The sequence below is a fragment of the Quercus suber genome, unplaced genomic scaffold (assembly GCF_002906115.3).
Source record: "Quercus suber isolate HL8 unplaced genomic scaffold, Cork oak 2.0 scaffold_114, whole genome shotgun sequence".
NCBI lineage: Eukaryota > Viridiplantae > Streptophyta > Magnoliopsida > Fagales > Fagaceae > Quercus > Quercus suber.
Genome location: NW_027069579.1, coordinates 865,690 through 889,577, shown reverse-complemented (window position 1 = coordinate 889,577; position 23,888 = coordinate 865,690). Strand labels below are relative to the sequence as shown.

At 34.0% G+C, this 23,888-nt stretch overlaps 1 protein-coding gene and 2 long non-coding RNA genes across 11 annotated transcripts; 2 read left to right on the top strand and 1 right to left on the bottom strand.

Moving 5' to 3' along the window:
* Positions 1-539: 539 nt before the first annotated feature.
* LOC136068423 (uncharacterized) lies at positions 540-3,446 on the bottom strand. Of its 3 annotated transcripts, none has more exons than XR_010629778.1 (5): positions 3,079-3,446; positions 1,736-1,856; positions 1,562-1,635; positions 951-1,102; positions 540-867 (listed from the first exon to the last, which is right to left on the bottom strand). It is a non-coding gene; the product is annotated as an uncharacterized LOC136068423 (long non-coding RNA). The 3 variants fall into 3 exon arrangements; XR_010629779.1 differs by having other exon boundaries at positions 3,095-3,446; XR_010629777.1 differs by having other exon boundaries at positions 1,736-3,446.
* Positions 3,447-3,815: 369 nt separating this feature from the next.
* Positions 3,816-14,324, top strand: LOC111987556 (uncharacterized). 7 transcript variants are annotated; one of them, XM_024019295.2, is made up of 6 exons: positions 3,816-4,633; positions 4,711-4,798; positions 6,110-6,226; positions 10,908-10,967; positions 13,898-13,933; positions 14,039-14,324. In XM_024019295.2, exons 1-5 carry the CDS (start codon positions 4,020-4,022, stop codon positions 13,907-13,909), a joined length of 891 nt encoding a protein of 296 aa, XP_023875063.1. In that variant the 5' UTR covers positions 3,816-4,019; the 3' UTR covers positions 13,910-13,933; positions 14,039-14,324. The 7 variants fall into 7 exon arrangements, with proteins under 7 accessions (XP_023875063.1, XP_023875075.1, XP_023875054.1 ...); XM_024019307.2 differs by lacking the exon at positions 10,908-10,967; XM_024019286.2 differs by lacking the exon at positions 13,898-13,933.
* Positions 14,325-15,419: 1,095 nt separating this feature from the next.
* On the top strand, positions 15,420-16,423 carry LOC136068410 (uncharacterized). Its single transcript, XR_010629770.1, has 2 exons — positions 15,420-15,995; positions 16,101-16,423. It is a non-coding gene; the product is annotated as an uncharacterized LOC136068410 (long non-coding RNA).
* The last annotated feature ends 7,465 nt before the right edge of the window (positions 16,424-23,888 follow it).

Genomic DNA, 23,888 nt, shown 5'->3' with positions numbered 1-23,888 from the left:
ATATATTCTTGATGATATGATGTAGAGCATTCAATCAATTATATTTTGGTAATGATCAATTTTAAACAATTCCACATATTTATATCTTAATTTTAAATAAAAAAAAATGTATACTGATTTAAAATTTAAGTACTATTGAAAATTCACGTAAGTTCTGCTTGACAGCGGGCATGAACTCATGCAGAAGTTCATAATATTCCTGAAAAGAATTGTCAAAATCACCTTAGGGAATGTATATTATACTATCACTAGTAAAAATTTATGAACCAAAATTGGAGCAAGGTGCAAATGTAAACTATGAAACCTTCCCAGTGTACAACTCGTCTTGCAACAACTGTTCATTGTTTGTCCCCACATCAATTGTTATAGGAAAACACTACAAGAAGATGGTCCATACAATTCTTGATTAGAATAAGGGATATTATGTGATTACAACCAAGGCTTTTATTTTGAACTTGGTTTTGCTTGGCATTTAGAAATGATCCCTAAGGTTTAAAACAAAGTACATCATGTGACCAACAATTTACAATGTAGTAAAATGAAGCAAGAACCACAAGTTTTATTTGAATAAACTTACTGCAAAAGGATGAAGGCCTCCGAGTGCCGTATACAAAGACAATTTTCCCACAGGAATCCCCATCCTCTAAAACATATCCAACACCATCATGTGAAGGCTAGTTCACTTTTATAGCCCAATAATTTACATAGAACCTTGTTTAATAAGTTTATAATTTAAAAACGATGATTGACAACATAACTACCTAACAGCCAAGATCCCCAAGTCCCAAAATTCGCTCACCATTCGTCACAACAATTGCTTGAATAATCCTCTCAGGCTAGTTCTTTAACACCTCAAGAATCTTGCCCCTGCAAAATCTGAGCACTCCTTCATATTATGACTAAAGTAGCTCTAAGTTGCACATAGTTACAGTAGAAACATAAATTCATACTTTTCTTTCAAACTTATGTAAAGACCCTAAGGGCGCTTGAAGATGCTCCCATACTTCTGGCATGCCTCACCCACAGTTGGAGTATAGACAACTGGGAGCAATTCCTCAACATTATCGATGAGAAGTTTGTAGAACAGCCTTTCATTCCCTTCCTGTAAAAAGTAAAACATAAAATTTTTTTTAAAAAATATCTGTATTACCCCTCTTTCAAAATTTCAATAGGACTTCATTCATCACATAAGGATAAATTAAGTCCATTTGTCTTTCCACAGAATTCTATGCACACAAACATGCATTCCAAGAAAGCCTCATTAAAGGAAGGGGTTTAATTATACCAAAAATAGAAAGATGAAGGAAATAAAGAAATAATAAAAATGTTAAGGCACCATAATTAAACTAACTATAGTCCTACAATGTCTCAACATCTCAAGATGATCCTAAACTTGAAAATACACAATCAGTCGAAATGTCATTATGCATAAGACAATCATTTTCAATACTATCCAAAATAGTATCAGACAATTTGTCTGTATGTGGTTACCATATGCAAACAATGTACAACAATCATCATCAAAACTAAATTCAATGATGGTGAAACTCCTAAGTCCTACCCAAAGCTCCATTAAGGCAATGTATTTTGCAGCGGGACTTGATATTGTCAGATGTTCTGCATCAATTTCTTCTCCTGGGGTTAGTAAAATACAAAAAAGTGTAAGCGAAAATTCAAACTATAAGAACAATGAATTAGATAAAACGATGCCATAAGCCAATATCACTAATACAACTTGAAGTTGTTGAGACAAAATTATTGGAGGTAGAAGACTGCGCAAGTAATGAGCATCCCCCTCTTTCTTAGTGAAAGCAAGTCCATTGTTGTACTGGATATCCCTAAGCAAAGAATAGCCACTGCACCACAACCATATACACCCCACAAAATTTAGTTAAGAATTCAGAAAGTTACATGTCAGAGATTATAGTATAGTTCTGAAAAGTAATAAAAACAGAGCCTTGTTATCTCAGAGTAGCATTTTTGGCTTCTGAACTTCATTTATATTTACATATATTAATTTATATGTTTTATACATGTAAATTATTTTTTGGCATCAACCAAGTGGGGCCTCAGTTTCTGAACTGAACCCAGATTAGAATGCACCATAATCTTTAAGAAAATGATAGGAAACTCACAAATAAATTTTTTTGTTTGTTTGTTGTTGGTTTTTTTTTTTTTTTAAAGGTTAATAACGATTCCAGTAGCATAAGATCAATAGGATGCAAAAGAAGAAAAAAAGAAGAAGCATAATAAACATGTGATCAGAAAAACGAACCCTTAATTTTAAGTATTCAGGAACTTTCAGACTCTAAAAGGCCAAAAAACTACACTACAAATCATATAAAAAACAAGACACAAACTCTCCCCTTTTATAATCAAACATCCCTCTTCACCAATGTACTAGTCCCCTCCCCTTCCCTTTTCCCTTTTTGACTTTTTGCTGCTTTAAGTATGTTGTGAGAAGACCTGCAGTTTCTTGTTTCTCAATCTTTTCTAATTGTCTTTGTTCATTACCTAATACATACAAATAAATGAAAGGACCAACTGTAACAAATAAATTTTTAGGGGCTCCTTTACTAAAAAAAAAAAAAAATCTCAATCTATAAAACACAAATAGGCATTCGCAATATACATATTGCATCTGCATTAATAGGCATTGATCAAAAAAATATCCTGTGATTCAATGTGTATTAATAATTAATGAAAGTTTTTAAATAATAATAACTTATATAAATCAAAAGTCCTAAATTACAAAAAATTTAAATAATAATATAGTTCCCGTAATCTAGATTCAGTGTGTACTATATAACTCTTTTTATTTTATCTACAAAGCAACCATAATATACATAACCATAGAAAACAATAATCAGTTCTCACACAACACAACAACAATAGCAGACACAACAAATAACCAAAAAAATAAAAAATAAAAAACTTCTATAATACAAAGCCAAGAATAGCCAATAAATATTTCTAGATCTAAGTTTGATTGGAATACACAACGTGATGAGGCTAGGAAAACAATTAGTATTAAAGTGGGTTGTGCTTGGAAACATAAACTTTTTTTAAAAAAATTACCACAAAATTTGCCTACACTGATTAAGGTGGAGTTGCGGTGACGATCTTTTAATGAAATTGCAAATGGGTGTGTTCAAAGTTGAAGCTTTGGTTGATTTTGGAACTGGATAAACGGAGAGGCTGAGAAAAGGAGGCGTGGGAAAAGGAGAGTTTTTGCGTTTGAAAGATAAAGATTTTGAAGGAGATGGTCTTGCATTTAAGAGATTTGAGAAGAGAGTGTTTTTTTTTTTTTTGTATTTTTTTTCCACTTCCAATACTGTATCATCTGAAGATTTAATTCAAATAAATATAAAAGCAACGCAAATCAAGATTAATAACAAAATCAAAAACCAAACCCAACATCGTCTCCTCAACAGCCAGATGATTCTGGCGAAAACCCATTAAGAAAAATAACTGTAGCCTTTCTCCAACAGAATCGTCTTAATCTTTGAAACTTGATTTGTCTTAATACCCCATGAGAGGCGGTCTCTTAGATCTGATTGGGAATTTCTGTGGTTTTGAAGTGTTTCTTGTACAACGACAGTCAGAGATTAGAACAAACATTTCGAATGGAATTTATTTAACTTTGTTAGTTTAGGTGGTGTCTTTTGGGATGACAATTATGTTGGTTCAGAATTTCAACATTTACTGAAACAATGAGTAGATAATATTACTGAAACGTTCTAAGGGCCCGTTTCGTAAATGTGTTTAAAAACATGTTTTAATTTTTAAACAATATTACAATTTTCGTAAACGGTGTACGTGCATAAACCCTTTTTGGTGATCTAAATTGTAAATATGGTATAAATTTATGTAATTATGTGGCCCGAAGAATGTTCAACAAGAAACCAAATATTTCGGCAACTAATTATTTTATATATATATATATATATAAAATAAAAAATTGTGAGTGATATCAAAAAGCTAAACAGATAGAGGGTAGGAAGGAAACAGCAACTATAATGGAGGGAAGTGTTAGGGTGAGGTTAATTTGTAACATCTGTGAAGCAGGAAGTCGAAGTCCATTACTTATTATTAAAGAATCATCATCGTCATCATTATTATGGTCACGGAGGTGGTGGATGAGGAATGGCAAGGCAAACGGAAATGGAGAATCCAAAAAGATAGGAATGAGTAGTATGATTAAGGCAGAAAGGAAAGAGAGAGAGAGAGAAATCTCAGAAATAAGGGTTTGCACGAACCGGACATGTCGCAGGCAAGGCTCCCTGGAAACCTTAGAAACACTCTTGGCTCTTGCTCCTCCAAACCTGACCGTCAAGTCCTGTGGCTGCTTGGGCCGTTGTGGCTCAGGCCCTAACCTAGTGGCTCTACCCAATCCAGTTATAGTCGGACACTGTGGTACCCCTGCTCGAGCTGCCCACATCATGGTCCAATTATTATTATGCGGTGGAGATGATGATTCATCGGTGGCCAGGCTGAGTCTGGAAGCTTTAGCACTGAGCAAGAGTGCCGAGAATGAGTTCTCACAGGCTAATTTCTCCCAGGCAGACCTCCTGCTCTCACAGGCCATCAATTTAAAACCATTTGGTGCTATCCATATTTTGTACTTGGACAGGTACTTTTACCCTCCTCATCTGATTGAATTTAAAACCATTTGGTGCTATCTAATATATTATTATTATTACTATTCAGGTCTCGTGCAAGGTTAGCGTTGGGAAATTATTCAGGGGCTCTTGAAGATGCCAGAGAAGCTTTGAATTTTGCTCCTCACCATCCTCAGGTAACCTATTATTGTTATTATTATTTCTAACAAATTGGCACTGCGGATTCCTTTTTATTCGTGAAATTATCAAATTAATTAATAACAAGTTGTGAGATTCTTGGAATCAGTTAACTTCCATTTTATGACAAGGTCAAGGTGTTTGATACAATGAAATGAATTCCATGCTTTCTGGTAGCTGGCATATTTAAAGCTCCTAATCTAAAATAAATAATACATACAAATTGTAGTCATTCTACCTTGAGAAGGGATGGGTTCACGCATATTGATGATTGCCAACAGGATATTGTATCATTCTTTTTGAATTGAATCTCCTGGGTAAAGATTTATTTATTTATTAATAGTTTTGTTAGAAAATTGGTTTTGATTGAGTTCTGGTCCAATGGGGCAGATCCTGTTGTCTCTCTCTTGTTTACATAAATCCTATAAATTGTAATCAACTTCTGAATAGTAAATATGATGTGTCTATCCATTCAGAAGTCAGGGGATAGTAAGTCTTTGTTGCTGTAATTACTGTGCTTCTTGTTTGAATTTTGTGCTTTACCATTTTAACTTACAATATTTAAGCAAATTTTGCTGAAGACGAAATGATGTCCACAAATACTTGTTGACATCTAAGTAAGATTTAAGGGAGATATTTAGGCTTCAAATCCTTCCACCCTCAATTATAGATGTATCAAAAAGAAATTCAATTGTCAATTACAACAATATATATAATTTGTGAATGAGACAAATAAATTGTTCCAAATGGTGGTGATGTGAATCTTTTTGCCTATTTACTATGCCTTATGTACATATCTCTTTCTCTCTCTCTCTTGTGTTTGGTCGTGTGTCAAGCATGCATATTTTGGTTTACGATCACTGTACAAGTGGTCTACAAACTATTAGACAAGTGCAAATATTTACAAATATGATGGAATGCTTCCTAAAATATGTTCGATGGTCATCCATGTTATATGTCATATTTTTGTGAATTCGGAATTTGAGGGAGCTGCCACTGAGGCTTCTTCCATGTGGTGATTTTTTTAAATATACATTAATGAGAAGCATTATGCCATGCCATAGAACCTTAATAACTGGACCAGTCTTTTCTAAATTTCTGCCATGTGACAAGCTGTCAAGTACAAATCAATCTATAGCTCTCTGCCATGCGGTTCCCTCATATTAAAATTGGGACCTATCCTGAAATAATATTGCCTTTTATATTTTGAACTTATTTATTTATGCATTGCTGAGGTGAACAAGATGTTGATATATAATTATTTTTTTCTTCCTTTTTTTGTGTGGTTATTACTAATTTATCTTTTGCAGGCTTATATCTGCCTGGGTGATGTTTTCTTAGCTATGGACCAGTTTGATTCAGCTGAGAGTTCATATTTAACATCTTTGCATATAGATCCTTTGGTTCGTCGTTCCAAATCATTCAAGGTATCATTCTATCTGATGCAGGATCTCATATTCATCACCCAGTAACTAAGAATCTTGGGGCTGGTTTAGGGTGTACAGATTAGGTTTGTTTGTGTTTGGGCTGGGATATTAGTGGTTAGGGAAGAATAATCGCAGTAAAGGATCTGGAATGGAGCAGAGAACCAGAGAGAAATAGATAGAAGAAGAAAAATCAACCTAGCATCAAACTAGTGTCCTTGAGCATCACACCCAAAAGAAAGATGCATTGCACATCAAACGAACTGCCATTTTCTTTTATTATCTCCTTTCCTTTAGAAAAGATTAATACATGCCTTTGTAGGCCTCTACTTACTGAATTTCATTGACTTCTGAAAACACCAAACCTAATACATGCCTTATATAGACTTCGCAGTCTCACGCATAATTAAGCTTACTACCAGCCAATGGAATTAGTATGAAAGGACTGAAAATTATTCAAAATGGAAAGCTGCATTTGAACTCTTCAAGCAAGTTCCAGTTAAGAATCTTGCCAAATTACTTAATTTCATTTGAATTATCCTTCCCTCTCCTCTTGTAGTATTTTCCCAAATGCATGTCATTATTTGAATCAGTATCTCTAATATTATGCTGATATATTTTATTTTCCCTCTAGTTTATCAAAATATTTTGCTTCCTTTCCTTGAATATTTAGTTGAACAATGATAGACAGAGAGATCCTCCCCCATGTGCGGGTGTGGACAATGGTTTATTGGGTCTCCCCATAAAGAGGTTCAGGGTGCTAGACATAAATATGCAACTGTCAATGGATTCTGTGATTGAATGCCATTAGACAGAAAAGTGCCATTGCAAGTCAAATAAAACCGGAATTACTACAACCACTTTTAAAAAATTTATGTTTATGACCTTGAACTTCTTTTAGTCTGAACCATTGGATTTATCAACTTTGATATGCAAGAGGGGAAATTCTACTTACGACCATTGTTCAACTCACATGTTGATTGCTGGCCCTACTCCTAACAATTGTAGTCTAGTGTGTGTGACACAAGGTATGAATGGATTGCCAATGGAATTTTTCTTTTTCAGTATTCGAGAAGTGACACTAGATTGTTTCAAGTTCTAGCAAGCCCAATCTGATACTAAGTCTCTGGCCTAGATGTTTTTCTTGAAGTCCAGAAGTGCAACCCATTATTTTGAACGCTCCTTCTTTCTGAAAATATCATTAATAAGTTATTGTTTTCAAGGAAGTCAAATAGTCTTTAATTAGTAATTTCCAGGGAATTATCAGACTTTATGTTTTATTCTTCTAGGCAGACAAGTATTTATTGTGTTTGTAGTTCCTAAGAGTCAAGTTTGACTTTGGTGTTGCAAATTTAATGTTTTAATTACTATTTTCGTTGTCCTATACTTAGAGGGTTGTTCTAAGCTTTCTATAAGCCTTTTGGCTGAATTAAATAAAGGCAAAGTGTATTTTCAGATTATATAGCCTTTGTGCTTTAGAAGATAAATTTCTTCTTTTAAACTCTTATTTCATCGGTGGATTCCTTGGGTGGCGATATAGGGTTATGTATCTCTTTGGGTGGTGTTTATGTATCCCATGGAGTGGTCAGCCATTTATCCCCTTTAATTATTTAGTGTTTAGTTCAATCCATCGTTCCCATAGTAGATCAATTTGGTTTTTCTGTTACAAATCTGGTATTAGTTGGTTTCGGAGCTTTGGTTTAATGGTTGGACATCATTGACATGTTAATAATGTCGAGGTACCTAAGAGAGATCATCAAGATTTTGAAATAGATGATTTAAGGAGATAACTTCAACAACTCCAGGAGCATTTGGAGCTTTATGAGAATAAAGGACGTGGTCCTAGGCATCATAATTCAAAATTTGAAGTTGTTAGTGATGATGAAGAGGAGAATCCAATTCATCATGCTTATAGTCATTCTTCAGGTGGGAGCACTCCACCCCATCCTCATTATGTTAGAAACTTACAACTAGGTTATGATATGAAGGTGGATATACTAGAATTTGAAGGGAAGATGCAACTTGATGATTTTATTGATTGGCTAACTACTGTTGAGAGAATATTTGATTTCAAAGATGTTCCAGAAAATCACAAGGTGAAGATTGTTGCTATCAAGCTAAGGGAATATGCTTTGATCTAGTGGAAGCATCTCAAGAGGCATCGACAATGTGAAGGAAGAGATCGTATTGTGACATAGGAAAAGATGAAAAGAGAGTTCGAGAGAAAATACTTGTTTGACCACTACAAGGAAGATGCTTTTATGAAATTTCATAATTTCAAGTAGAAAGAGTTTCTGTGGAGTATATGGCGGAGTTTGATCATCTTATAATTCTATTTGATGTTGTAGAACTAGAGGAACAAATGATAGCCCGCTATCTTGATGGGTTACGTGCTGAAATCAGTGATATGGTTCAACTACAACCCTATTGGACTTGCAATTATGTTTGCAAGCTAGCTATGAAAGTGGAGAAGCAATTGAAGGAAAGGCATGGCAGTAGCTTCTGATCTTATAATCGAGAGGGAATTTCTAACTGAGGGAATGGTTCCACTTCTAAGGCCTTTGCACTACCCAAGACAGCCACTGTGAAGCGATTGCCAAAGAATGAATTTGCATCAGGTTTAATCATCCAATGCCTCCAGTATAGGCAGTAGATGTTTTAAATGTCAATGCCTTGGGCATATTGCTTCTGATTGTCCAAATCGCAAGTAATTTTTCTTGTGGATGAAGATGTGGAAATAAAGGATGAAGATGAGTCAACATTAATAGTTCATGAACATGCTGATTTTGAGGAGGAGGTGGTCTATGTTGATTAAGGAGAGTCACTTGTTGTTCAAAGGAGTCTCAAGGTAGCATATGCTGAAGATGAATGGCTTCGGAACAATATATTTTGTACCAGATGCACTTCTCATGGAAAATTTTGTGATGTTATTATTGATGGGGGAAGTTGTGAGAATGTTGTTGTAGCAACCATGGTGGAGAAGTTGAAGTTAAAAACTGAAAATCATCCTTAACCATACAAACTCAAGTGCTTCACAAAGGAAGTGAAGTGAAGGTAAATAAAAGATGCTTAATTCAGATTTCTATTGACAATAATTATAATAATGCAGTAGTTTGTGATTTTGTACCTATGGATTTATTTCATTTATTACTTGGTAGACCATGGTAGTATGATAGGAAGACTAGTCATGATGGTTTCAAAAATACTTACTCTTTTGAAAAGGTTAGAGTTAAAATAATTTTAGCTCCTCTAAGGATAATTCATGTTCCCAAACCTTCTCATGGGGAGGGAAACAATTTAATAACTAGATTTGAGGTGGAGAAAGCATTGACAGAATGGTGAGGGGTTTGCTATTGCGGTAAGAGAAGAGAAAGATCCAGCGGGCATACCTTCTTTGTTGATACCATTTCTTGAGAAATTTAGTGATGCTTTGCCAAATGAAATTCCTTTTGGCCTTCCACCTATAAGAGATATGCAACATTGCATTGACCTTGTATTGGGTTCTATTTTGCTTAATAAGCCAGCTTATAGAATGGATTTGAAAGAGCATGCAGAGTTATAGAGGCAAGTTGAAGAATTGATATCAAAGGGTCTTGTAAGAGAAAGTATGATAGTAGGGAAGTAAACAAGATCACCATTTGATACCGCTTTCCTATTCTGCGGTTTGATGATATTCTTAACTAGCTTAATGGAGCTATGATTTTCTCCAAGATTGATCTTTACAGTGGTTATTATCAAATTTGAATGAGGCCAAGTGATGAATGGAAAACAGCTTTCAAAACTAGAGAAGTGTTGTGTGAATGGATGGTGATGCCATTCAGACTCTTTAATGCTACTAGTACTTTTATGTGATTAATGAGTCATATCTTTAAACCTTTCATTAGTCATTTTTTGTTGTATATTTTGATAACATTTTAGGGCACGTTTGGTAAACTATAATGGAAATTACATAGGAATAGGAATAGGTATTTCAAAGAATACAAGATGATGTAATATAATACTTATTACTATTCATTTGTTTGGTGACAATACAATAATAGAACACTGAAGATAATGGAATGAAAGCATTTTAAGTTAAACTTAAGATATGTTTAAGGAAATATCTTACTCATATAATTATATTTCCTAAAAAATAACATTATATATATATATTTTTTAATTTGAAAGAGAGATTAGTTATTTTTTTTATGATTTTTTATTTTCATAATTGTTATGTGCATATAGAAAGTTCGTTTATTTGGAAATATATTAATTTTAGAAATTAATACACCTACTAAGAAATTGCTATTACAATTCTTTTAGAGATGAATAGTTATTATTTATTTTAAAAAATAGTTATTTATAAGGAATGACTATTCCATGCAATAAAAATATAACCAAACTACTGAATAACTAAATCGTAGGAATAACTATTATATTACAGTGTCTACTACAATTTACTAAACATATTCTTTACGCTTATTTGAAGAAGTATCATTTCCTAACTAATAGGCTTGTGTTCATAGGCTATGTTGTTTCAAGTGATGGAATCAAGATGGATCCAAGTAAAATAAAGGCCTATACTTAGTTGGTCCATGCTAAATTCTCTCCGTGATGTTAGAAGTTTTCATGGACTTGCTTCTTTTATTGATGTTTTATCAGAAACTTTAGTAGTCTTATTGCCCTTGTTGCTGAATGTTTGAAGGGAGGAAAGTTTCAATGGAATAAAGAAGCCCAAAAGAGCTTTGAGCTGCTCAAAAGGAAGGTAATAGAAGCTCTAATTCTTGTACTTCTAGATTTCAACAAGTTGTTCGATGTTGATTGTGATGCTTCAGGTTTGGGAATTGGTGTTGTGCTCAGCCATGAGGGTAAGCCTATTGCTTTCTTTAGTGAGAAACTGAATGAATGCAAGAAGAAATATTCTATTTACGATATAGAGTTTTATGCCATTATTTGTGCTTTTGGATCATTGGAGTCATTATCTCCTTTCACATGAGTTTTTACTTCATTCTGATCACGAAGCTTTGAAGTGTTTGAATAGCCAATAGAAACTTAATAGCTGACATGCTAGGTGGGTTGAATTTCTTCAATCCTATTCTTTCTCTATCAAACACAAGTCTGGTAAACTGAATCAAGTGGCTGATGCATTAAGTAGAAGTCATTCTTTTCTAAACACCATGGAAGTGCAAGTATTAGGCTTTGAAGTTCTCAAGGAGTTGTATAATGATGATCCAGACTTTGATAAATGTGTGGAAATGTTGTTCTAAGGGTGCTGTTAATCATTTCTTGAAGCAAGGAGGTTTTATTTTCAAAGGCATCAAATTGGGCATCCCTCAATGTTCTTTGCGAAGGGCAATTATTCAAGAAGCTTATGGAGGAGGTCTTGCTGGACACTTTGGGAGAGACAAAACTCTCTCTTGTATGATAAAACTTCTATTGGCCCAAATTGGCTCATGAAGTTATGTGTCTTGTGAGAAGTTGCAGAACCTACCACATTGCTAAGAGCCATAGTCAAAACACCTAGTTGTACATTCCATTACTTGTTCCCAAGGCTCCATGGAAGGATATCATCTTAGACTTTATTTTCGGTTTGCCTCAAACTCAAAGAAACAAGGATTCTATTGCTAATTTGTATTTCAAAGAGAGAGTCAAGCTTTATGGTGATCCAAAAACTATCACTTCAGATCGTGATTTGAAGTTTTTAAGTCATTTTGGCGTACTCTGTGGAGGAAGCTTGGACTCTTCTTATCATCCACAAACGATGGCCAAATTGAAGTTGTGAATTGAAGTTTGGGAAATCTTTTGAGAAGCTTTGTGGGGAAGAACATAAGACAGTGAGATCTTCTTTTGGCCCAAGTTGAGTTTGCTTATATTTGATCCACTAGCCAAATTACAGGTCATAGCCCTTTTGAAGTTGTTTAGTGTGTTAATCTGACTGGACCACTTGAATTGACACCACTTTCTGTTACTAAGAATTTTAGTGGTGATACTGAAAAACGGGCTAAGGGCATGAACAAGTTCGAAATAAGATTGGGAAGCAAAATGAGAAGTATTGCAAGCAAACAAATAAGCACCGGAAACCAGTAGTTTTCAAGGAAGGTGACTTGGGTTTGGATTCATCTTAGGATGGAAAGATTTCCCTCCAAAAGATCTTCTAAGTTGGAGCCTCGAGCAAATGGACCTTTTAAGGTGCAACAATGGATCGGTGAGAATGCTTACAGGAATAAGCTGCTAGGAGATTATGGTGTTTCAACAACCTTCAATGTTTTTGATCTTTCTCCTTACTATGAAATCAAAAAGACCAAGTGGACTTGGGGCAAGTCACTAGTTCCAGCAAACCTAATTTGATGCTAAGTCTAGCCTAGATGTTTTTCTTGAAGTCCGAAAGTGCAGCCCATTATTTTGAACGTTTTTCCCTCTAAAAATATCATTATTAAGTTATCGTTTGCAGGGAAGTCAAATAGTCTTTAATTAGTAATTTCTGGGGAGTTTTTAGACTTTATGTTCTAATTCTCCTAGGCAAACAAGTCTTTTATTGTGTTTCTTGTTCCTAAGAGTCAAGTCTAACTTTGGTTTGGCATATTTAATGTTTTAATTACTATTTTTGTTCTACCATGCTTTGAGGGTTGTTCTAAGCTCTATATAAGCATTTTGGCTGAATTAAATAAATGCATGGTGTATTTTCACATTATATAGCCTTTGTGCTTTAGAAGATGAATTTTTTTCTTTTAAACTCTTATCCCATTTCTGGATCCTTGGGTGGTGAGTTAAGGTTCTGCATCTCTTTGGGTGGTTGTAGAAGTAGAAATTTTGCAACCAACTACAAGATCCCATGTGCTACCTAGTGGGTTCTGCTGTCATTATTTAGAGGCCAATGACAATATTCCAAGTGTCAAAGAATACCTAGGAACCTATCAAATGTTAGCACGTATTAATTTAAATGACGTAAGTAGTCAAATCAAATATTTCCATGTGTTCTTTTAAATTAAAATACTTTGACTAATCATATAATGCCATATGTCCCTTGGAGAACAAGACATAAAGTCCCTTCATTCAAATTATGACACGTGTCACTAATATGAACCAATCACGTGCCTTCAAATCTATTTAAGAAGAATAAATAGAGACCCTTCTCAGTCTTGAAGTTCTGCTGGAATTAAGCTCCAAATCCTCAAAGGACATGAAGAACTTCAACCTTCGAAGCAAAAGCATTCAAGTCATCCTTCTAGTTCTTGAAGCTCATTGGAATTAAGCTCAAAAGCCTCCATAAACATCAAGAAAATATAAATTAGTGAAGCTTTACAGATCCAAGCCTCTAAAGCCCTAAAGAAGTTCCACTATAAATTTTCGAAAACAAACATTCATCTAAATCATTCTTACAAGTCTCAAAGATTACTTGATTCAAGCTTTAAAGCCTCTAGAAACTTCAAAGACTTTGACCCATCGAAACTTCATTGAATTCAAGCTCTAAAGCCCCAAAGAACTTTCACGCAAATCTTTGAAGATCAAGAGCATTCAAAGAACTGACGAACTTTTGTACTTATATACACGTGTGTGTGTGTTTTCTTTATGTACTTTTGATGAACTAAAATTAGTGCAGAATTTTGCTCATGTTGTTACATTGTGTTGGTAGAGTTTATTTGCGATTTTCGTTTAATGCTTTTTTTTCATTTGCTCTGTCTTTTCTTGATATAGCATCACCTCTGAAGTCAAAGATTTAATTGATTATGGGTATGAGTTGTTTCTGTATTCATTTGTTTCAAGGAGTTACTATGTGACAACCTTTGTTTTCTTTTTGTCACACTTATATTTTTGGATCATTCTATGCTAATGCAGGCTCGGATTGCAAAGCTTCAGGAGAAACTTGCTGCTGCTAACATGTCTTGAGATTTGCAATGTGACTGAATTTACATTTGAATCAATTACAATATACAAAAATGAGCGTGGCAATGTGCTATTTCCAGGTGAAAGCTTATTGCTTTAATACCCTTCAACGTTTTTGGCAAAATATGATTTAACACATACCTATTTTCTATTTTGAAGCACTATGAAATTCTGTAGTTCTCAATTTCACAATCAGTTAAAACGAATAAGATACATGTAGGTTGTGTTTGGATGGCAACATTTGGATTTCGATTTGAAGTTCATTGATTTGAAAATCATTAATTTTAAAATTCCTTGTTTGAGTCTTTTTAAACAATAAAGGATTTGAAATTCATCATTTAAAATTCCATTGTTTGGATACCTAAATTGGAATTTGGATTTGGATTTAAGATTAATAAAATATATTTTTTAATTATTATTTTTCTTAATCCTTCTACATTTTAGTTTTAGTAACAGTTTTAATAAATACATGAGGTAATGAAAAAATCATTGATAATCCAATTAATAAATACTAGGTAATGAAAAGCTATTAATAATTCAATTGTCAAGATGAAATGTCTTGTCAACTAATGACAACTAAAATGTTCTATATCAACATAGAGAGAGAGCCCAAATGCATGGGTTTTTTCACAGCATTCAAAATCTCAAACTAAAAAATATTCGAAAGTTCTTAACAATTAAAAGAGAGGAACCAATATCTGCAACAACTTCCACTAGTGGATCTTTCTTACTCCTTTTTCTTTGGTGAGGCTCGGTCATAGAACTTGTTGATAACAAATGTTGACATGGTTGTTGTGCAATGGGAGAATTCAAAAGATAAGCAGCACTGCTGCAACAAAGACAACCAATTTCATCCAGCAATCAAAAAACATACAAAAAGTTTATCTATACTAGGCCATCCTATGCATATAAAAATGAATCAATACTTCTCACTAGGAGAAACAACAGTGCAGTAAGAATTTTAAAGTAAAAATAAAGCTAAAAATTCAATTCCCACTAATAGATAAGTTACAAAATTATTTCAACATTCTTCACACACAATTATGGAATAAGCAAATATACCTATGCAAATTAGATAACATGACAACTTAACTTCCAAATTTAAGTTGTTTATTTTTCATATGCTAAATCTTTTCAACAACCAAGAAGTCACAATAAAATCAAAACTTTCATCTGTAACATAACAGGCTTCAAGAGTTTCTCTTGCAATAATCAACTGAACACACACACACACAAATAACCCTCAACATCTGATGCTAAACGTTAAGCTTTAAAGCATCAAACTACTCTNAGAATAAATAGAGACCCTTCTCAGTCTAGAAGTTCTGCTGGAATTAAGCTCCAAATCCTCAAAGGACATGAAGAACTTCAACCTTCGAAGCAAAAGCATTCAAGTCATCCTTCTAGTTCTTGAAGCTCATTGGAATTAAGCTCAAAAGCCTCCATAAACATCAAGAAAATATAAATTAGTGAAGCTTTACAGATCCAAGCCTCTAAAGCCCTAAAGAAGTTCCACTATAAATTTTCGAAAACAAACATTCATCTAAATCATTCTTACAAGTCTCAAAGATTACTTGATTCAAGCTTTAAAGCCTCTAGAAACTTCAAAGACTTTGACCCATCGAAACTTCATTGAATTCAAGCTCTAAAGCCCCAAAGAACTTTCACGCAAATCTTTGAAGATCAAGAGCATTCAAAGAACTGACGAACTTTTGTACTTATATACACGTGTGTGTGTGTTTTCTTTATGTACTTTTGATGAACTAAAATTAGTGCAGAATTTTGCTCATGTTGTTACATTGTGTTGGTAGAGTTTATTTGCGATTTTCGTTTAATGCTTTTTTTTCATTTGCTCTGTCTTTTCTTGATATAGCATCACCTCTGAAGTCAAAGATTTAATTGATTATGGGTATGAGTTGTTTCTGTATTCATTTGTTTCAAGGAGTTACTATGTGACAACCTTTGTTTTCTTTTTGTCACACTTATATTTTTGGATCATTCTATGCTAATGCAGGCTCGGATTGCAAAGCTTCAGGAGAAACTTGCTGCTGCTAACATGTCTTGAGATTTGCAATGTGACTGAATTTACATTTGAATCAATTACAATATACAAAAATGAGCGTGGCAATGTGCTATTTCCAGGTGAAAGCTTATTGCTTTAATACCCTTCAACGTTTTTGGCAAAATATGATTTAACACATACCTATTTTCTATTTTGAAGCACTATGAAATTCTGTAGTTCTCAATTTCACAATCAGTTAAAACGAATAAGATACATGTAGGTTGTGTTTGGATGGCAACATTTGGATTTCGATTTGAAGTTCATTGATTTGAAAATCATTAATTTTAAAATTCCTTGTTTGAGTCTTTTTAAACAATAAAGGATTTGAAATTCATCATTTAAAATTCCATTGTTTGGATACCTAAATTGGAATTTGGATTTGGATTTAAGATTAATAAAATATATTTTTTAATTATTATTTTTCTTAATCCTTCTACATTTTAGTTTTAGTAACAGTTTTAATAAATACATGAGGTAATGAAAAAATCATTGATAATCCAATTAATAAATACTAGGTAATGAAAAGCTATTAATAATTCAATTGTCAAGATGAAATGTCTTGTCAACTAATGACAACTAAAATGTTCTATATCAACATAGAGAGAGAGCCCAAATGCATGGGTTTTTTCACAGCATTCAAAATCTCAAACTAAAAAATATTCGAAAGTTCTTAACAATTAAAAGAGAGGAACAATATCTGCAACAACTTCCACTAGTGGATCTTTCTTACTCCTTTTTCTTTGGTGAGGCTCGGTCATAGAACTTGTTGATAACAAATGTTGACATGGTTGTTGTGCAATGGGAGAATTCAAAAGATAAGCAGCACTGCTGCAACAAAGACAACCAATTTCATCCAGCAATCAAAAAACATACAAAAAGTTTATCTATACTAGGCCATCCTATGCATATAAAAATGAATCAATACTTCTCACTAGGAGAAACAACAGTGCAGTAAGAATTTTAAAGTAAAAATAAAGCTAAAAATTCAATTCCCACTAATAGATAAGTTACAAAATTATTTCAACATTCTTCACACACAATTATGGAATAAGCAAATATACCTATGCAAATTAGATAACATGACAACTTAACTTCCAAATTTAAGTTGTTTATTTTTCATATGCTAAATCTTTTCAACAACCAAGAAGTCACAATAAAATCAAAACTTTCATCTGTAACATAACAGGCTTCAAGAGTTTCTCTTGCAATAATCAACTGAACACACACACACACAAATAACCCTCAACATCTGATGCTAAACGTTAAGCTTTAAAGCATCAAACTACTCTTATTCAATTTCTTAAAGTACTCTTTTTACTGGGCCTTCCACAGATGATAAGGAAGAAACTGCGGAGGAGCTTGTTCTGCAAAGTCTTCATCAACCAATAGAAAAAACCACCCACCACGGCATACCATGATTAGCTAAACAGATAAAACTTGGACACAATAAAGAATTCTGCCAAAGTTTTATTCTTAGCTAAGCTCAACATTATAAGACTACAAGATCCATTTCTATTGCCATCCCAGTTAATAACATGCTGGGTACATCTCACTAAAACCACCACAAATACACTAACTTGTTTGTTTGTACAAACAAACCAAATTGACACCAGATACAATAAAATAAAAAAAATGAAGAAAAATGCTTTTTTGCAAATAATGGAACAACATACTTTTCCAAAAGGATTTTAGAGTAATTACAAACCATTGCCTACTACTTTTGTATTAACAAAATTTTCTAACACAATTAACATTAACATCTACTTAGCAATAAATTGGAAAGATTATTGTATGCCACTTGAAACAACACAATAATTGCATCCAATTATCCAACTCTGATATTATATAATTTGACACTAAAATTAGACGTTGCTCAATAAAAGGGCAGTGTGCAAATGGCTTGGACATAGGAATGGCAACGGGTCGGGTTCAGGCCGGGTCGGGTTTTTTCATACCCGAACCCGACCCGGGGGGCAATACCCGTAATCCGAACCCGGACCGTTTAGGGTACCGGGTTTTTTTTTGGGGCCGGACCCGCCCCAACCGGGCCCCGTTTAGGATTGGGCCCAATTCGCGGCCCAACCGCACAAAAAAAAAAAAAAAAAAAATTTAAGCGCAAATTTTTTTTTGTAATTTGAAGCATGTAATTTGAAGAGAAAATTATCTTAAAAATTGAAAATAATTTAATCACCGGCACGCGGCACCCCTAAGATTTTTGACAAAAATATATATATATATGCCCATTCCAATCCTAAAAAGCACGACCCATTCTTTAGCCCATTAACAAATTTACAATAACTAAAAAAGAAAAAAAACCCAAATCCCTTCTTAGTTAGGATACCCATCTAAATTAAATTATGATTCAAAAATCTAAATAAATACACACAAATCACAACATCAACTTCACAAGTCACAACCATTTACTCCCAAAAATAAAATATGAATTTCTTAAAAAAAAAAAAATTACATACGCTGCATATGCAACGGTTCAAGAGGGATTCCAATCAGTGATCCTCTGAGTCTTTGACACCGTCATCTAAGTCCTAAGTCCCCTAACCAGTCGAGTTTGTGTGGTGACTGGTGAGCCATACGCCTCTCTCTTTCTCTATGCTCTGCAACTTTAAGTTTCTTTTTTTTTTTTCTTTTTTTTTCTTAGGCTTCTACGACTTTAAGTTTGAGACACTTTCCAGGTTTTGGGATAGAAGAATAAGTAGTGTTGACGTTTTCACTGAAGGCTGAAGGCTGAAGAAAAACGGCGACAGCTCGACGAGAAGAGTCAACGGTGTGAGCTGAGGGAGAGGGACTGAGGGTCGGAGTGAATCGGCGGCGTATGTGGGTTGGGTGTCTCGCCGTCTGAGCTTTGGTGGTGTTCACGGTGGTGGTTTGAGATAAAGTGAGGGTGAGGGAGTGTGGGAATGTCAGATTGAGAGGGAGGGAGGCTGCTGAAGAAGAAATGGGGGATTAGGGAATTTAGGGTTAGATTTTAGGGGTGTATATATATATATATATTGGGTATTTTAGTAATTTCAGGTACAGGGTTTTTTCCGGGTCGGGTCACGGGTCGGGTTTCGGGTTTTTTAATAAAACCCGGACCCGACCCCGCTTCGGGTTTTTTTTTTTTAAACCCATACCCGACCTTATTTTTAATCGGACCGGGTAAAACCCGGCCCATTAAGGTCAGGTCGGGCCGGGTACCCGCGGGTCGGGCAAAAATTGCCATCCCTACTTGGACAGGCCATTTCCGGGCATAAATCATGAGAAGGCTTCCATGGACGTATTTATGATGATAAGTTTTGGTGCTGGATACAAATCCCTTAATAGAGAATGATATTTCCTCTCAACTATTAAAAAATAGTCATACAAATTCAGGTAGTTCCAGTAGAGTTGTGTGAACCTAGTAACTCCAGCCACTACCCTTTGGACATAATAGAGTAAAGAGTAAAAGTACTACTTACACAACTCATAGACAGTTCATATAAGCATTTCATCAAACACATCATTTGCATTACAAACCCACAAACGAAAATAGAAATAGAAAATAAAGACAAACCCAAAACAAATCATTAAAAATACTATGAAACAAAACCCACAAACAAATCAAACGAATCCCAAACAAAACCCACACAAAAATCAAAGGAAACCCAAACAAACCCACCGAAAAAAAAAAAAAAAAAAAAAAAAAAAAAAAAAAAAAAAAAAAAAAACCCACAGAAAACCCTGGAGCCTTTATGATTCAGATTTAGTAGAAAGAGAGGATAAAGAGGAAGAAAAGAGTTGAGAGAGACAAACCTTGCTGCGAGAAAGAGAGAAAGAAGAACAGCTTGGTCGAGGAAAAGTGAGAGCGTGAGTCTGTGTGACAGAGTTTCTGGAGCGGATGAAGAATTGAGAAGAGAGCACGAGTGTGTGGGTTGGGCGAGAGATTTCTAAATTCTTGGGTTTGTGAGGAGATTTCAAATCCATGGATTTGGACCCCTAAAATCCAAGATGGATTTTGGCCAAATCCAAATCCATTTCTTTTAACTTTACCCAAACAAAGGATTTGGATTTGGGCTTCCTCAAATCCAAATTCAAATCCAAATCCATGTCATGAAACAGACCAGTAATTCTTTCCTGTTTTATTTTACTGCATTTGTTTCCCAACATGTTTTGTAGTGAAGATGACCTATAGATGTACAAGTGCAAAAGAGTGATTTAATTGAGATTGAAGAAGCAAAAATGAATATAGGGAGGCAATATATAATTTAAGTAGTAGTGAGGAAGGATATCGTTATCAAAGATGCAAGCAAAAGTATGAGTGTACATATTCCCAAGAGTTGAAGTATTCTTTTATTTTTTGATAGGTCAAGTGGTGAATTATTCTTGTAGTGGACTCCAATTAGTTGGGAAAAGTACTCGTAACTGACCTCAACCATTCCGGATAAAAATTGCAATTGAGTTGTGTTGAGACTTCTTCTTCATGATTAGTGGAGGGTGGCTTAGCTTAGTGGTATGTTGTCCTGAGGTCCAAGGGACTTCATGATTTGTTTGGACTTAAAATTCAAAGTAGGATGCAACTAGTTTGTATATTTTTTAAAGGATCATGGCCTACCTTAAGCAACATCTAGCTCTACCCTTCATTCCTGTCAGTCGAAGATGTTGAAATCCATAAAAGTAAAATTAAAATAGTTGCTTGCAAAGCCAATTTATATTTTTTTAATAGCGTTCCATAAATCACAGGACATATACCAAATAAATTTTGTTCACAAATTTAGTAATTTGCATCTGTTTCTGCACGTTAACATACATGCTCTTATTTATGGCCTCCCATGGTGCAACTTTGATACTTGTATCTGTTTTCCTATTTGGTTTGCATTTTCTCTCTGTATTCCCCTCACCCCTGTATTTACGTTGAGTAGCCTAATTGTTTACTCATGTGATTTAGGATGGGAAAATTTGTAGGAGTGAAGCTATTGAGGACAACAAGCAATGGAAACCTCCAATTAAAGTTCAACTATATTGTTCTTTCCAATATAAGTAATAATGACAGCAAATGGCTTCTATTAAATTAATCAAATATCAAAAGCTCTTGAGACGTCCAAAATGCTAGTAAACTATTATTGGAAATTGTAATGAGCCTTATGTTAAGTGACTTGTCATTCCCTTGTAAGAATAGTGTGGAAGGTGAGATCGTGGGTTCAAGACTAATTAGGTTTAATTTAAATGAAACCTCTTTCCCTTGTAAGAATGGTGGCGAAGGTGTGACGTAGGACAAGGGGGAAGAAACAAAATTAGATTTAGAATTCTGGCTATATATCTAGTATAGCTTCAATTTTGAGGAAATAGGGTTAGGTTTTGGTGGGGAGTAGTCTAGAAAATAATAGGGATTATAGGGTTTTCAAAGGAGAAAAGGAATAGTAGGGTTAGGGGCTGAAACACAGGAGTAAATATGTTTGGGTGGTTATTCTTGTGCTGTGAATAGTAAAAATGAAATAAAAGATAAATTTCTAGGCATTACATTGAGGGTTCCTTAGCATCATACCTTGAAGAAGGTTGCATTACACAAACCAATAACAAATTTCTTTTTTGTTGTCGGGTAAAAGTGTTTAGGGTTTGATATTTTATTAATATATATATGGGTATAGTACAAAATACCAATTTTGACCTTGACATTGTAGTAATCCATAAGTAACACTCTCCTTCAAGCTCGAGAGTATATATCATACAATCCAAACTTGTTACATAATAAATCTAAATGAATTTTACATAAATTTGTGGGAAACATTTCACCAATTTGAACTCTTGTTGACACATATGGAACACTGTATTGGGAGCTGCTTGATTATCACAATGCATAGCCATAGGCGCCTTCACAACGAATTTTAATTCCTCAAATAAATGCTTAATTGATATAAACTTGCATGATGTATGTGACATGGCTCTATTCTCTACCTCTGAACTAGATCTGGTTACAATAGTTTGTTTCTTGCTTTTCTAAGTAATTAGGTTTCCTTTAGAAATGTGCAATATGTAGAGGATTTTCTGTCTGGAAGTGATCATGCCCAATCTGCATCTGTAAAGGCTTCCACTTGTAGATGACCTTAGCTTTATACAAAAGAACATGGCCTAGATGTGCTTTAAGATACCTCTCTATCCAAATAATTGCCTCCCAATGTGGAAGGCAATGAGTTTTCATGTACTAGCTCACAGCACTAATTGCAAATGATATTATCTGGGAGAGTAATTGTAAGATAATTTGACTTACCAACCAAACAATGATATCTCTCAAGATTAGATAACAACTCCCCCTAATCTTCATACAACTTAACATTAGGATCCATAGGGGTCACAACAGGTTTCGATCCTAACAAGCCTATTTCTTTAAAAATATACAGGACATATTTTCTTTGTGTTAAATTGATATTTTCTTTAGATTGTGCTACCTCAATACCCAAGAAATAGTGAAGTTTTCCCAGATCCTTAGTTCATAAGGAGTTTTGAAGGTATCTCTTCAAATCATCAATATCCTTCTTGTCATCACCAATGATTATAATATCATTAACATACACTATCAACAAAATATTTCCTCTTGCAGAGGTATGAGAAAACACAAAGTGATCAGATTGGCTATGTCGCAACCCAAACTTTAGCATTGCTTCATTAAATTTGCCAAACCAAGCTCTAGGAGATTGCTTAAAACCATAGATGACCTTATACAACCTACACACCTTTCTAGACTCTCCCTAAGCAACAAACTTGGGCGGTTGCTCCTTTTAGGATATGTGCCATTTAAATCCTATTGTATGATACAATGTATGATATTATGTATGATATTATGTTGTGATTAATAAAGTTGTTTTATTATTATCTAAAATAATAGTAACATGAATATTTGGACATTATCATATAGTCCATGTGATGCATAGTATATGATTTATGTGATTTAATCACAGAAGATATAAATCATAAATTCTTTGTAAACTCAGAATTTTAGTTCGTAATAGGTTATAAAATTGGGCATTTCATTTGCGAAGACTATAACATATCAACTAAGACGATTTATCTTGATTATGGAAGTGGAGACTTCTAGTTGATATGTTGATATGTTTTAAGTGTTAAGACATATTAAACTAGACCGCTGTAAGATTAATTATTCTACTAATGACTGTCAAATGAATAATAAATCTTACGACTTCTATTTACATGAACTCTCAATCCTGAGAGAATAATGAACTTGATCATGAAGTGTAGATTGCTTTGATATATCAAGAGTGAGATGTAAAGTTACGATCAAAATCTCAGTATGTTGGGCAGCTACATTTAATGTTAAAGGAACATATATTCTCAAGATGGAATTCATAATCTCTTAACGGAGATATAAAATATTTTCTTGAGATAAGTTTAATGGGTTTGGTTATTCAGAATTTTTGGCCTAACCACTTTAGTAAGAAATTACTAAAGTATATATTTATGAAATTAGATTTCATAAATATATTATGAATAGCTTAAAGGATTAAACCGAGTATTCAAGGATTAAGATTTAGTAATCTTTAAAGTGGCAGTCAACATTCATGACTTTGTATTACTACGAATGTTTTAATGAAGGGGTTGAATGTATAATAAGGTCTTGGGATATAATTTATTAATAAGACTTAGAGTGCAATTATATTTATATGGTGATGTTAAATATAATTAATGGTAATTTTAGGTTTGTCAAGAGTTGATAGAAAGACCCAAAATTTATTGGAGCTAGTGTCTTATTTT

What these genes read in the sequence shown, in the direction of transcription:
- LOC111987556 (XM_024019271.2), top strand. Translation starts at nt 4,020, where the DNA reads ATGGAGGGAAGTGTTAGGGTGAGGTTAATTTGTAACATCTGTGAAGCA. An exon ending in TTGCTCCTCACCATCCTCAG is followed by an intron (nt 4,799 to 6,109) that starts GTAACCTATTAT and finishes TATCTTTTGCAG; the next exon opens with GCTTATATCTGCCTGGGTGA. An exon ending in GTCGTTCCAAATCATTCAAG is followed by an intron (nt 6,227 to 10,907) that starts GTATCATTCTAT and finishes GAATGTTTGAAG; the next exon opens with GGAGGAAAGTTTCAATGGAA.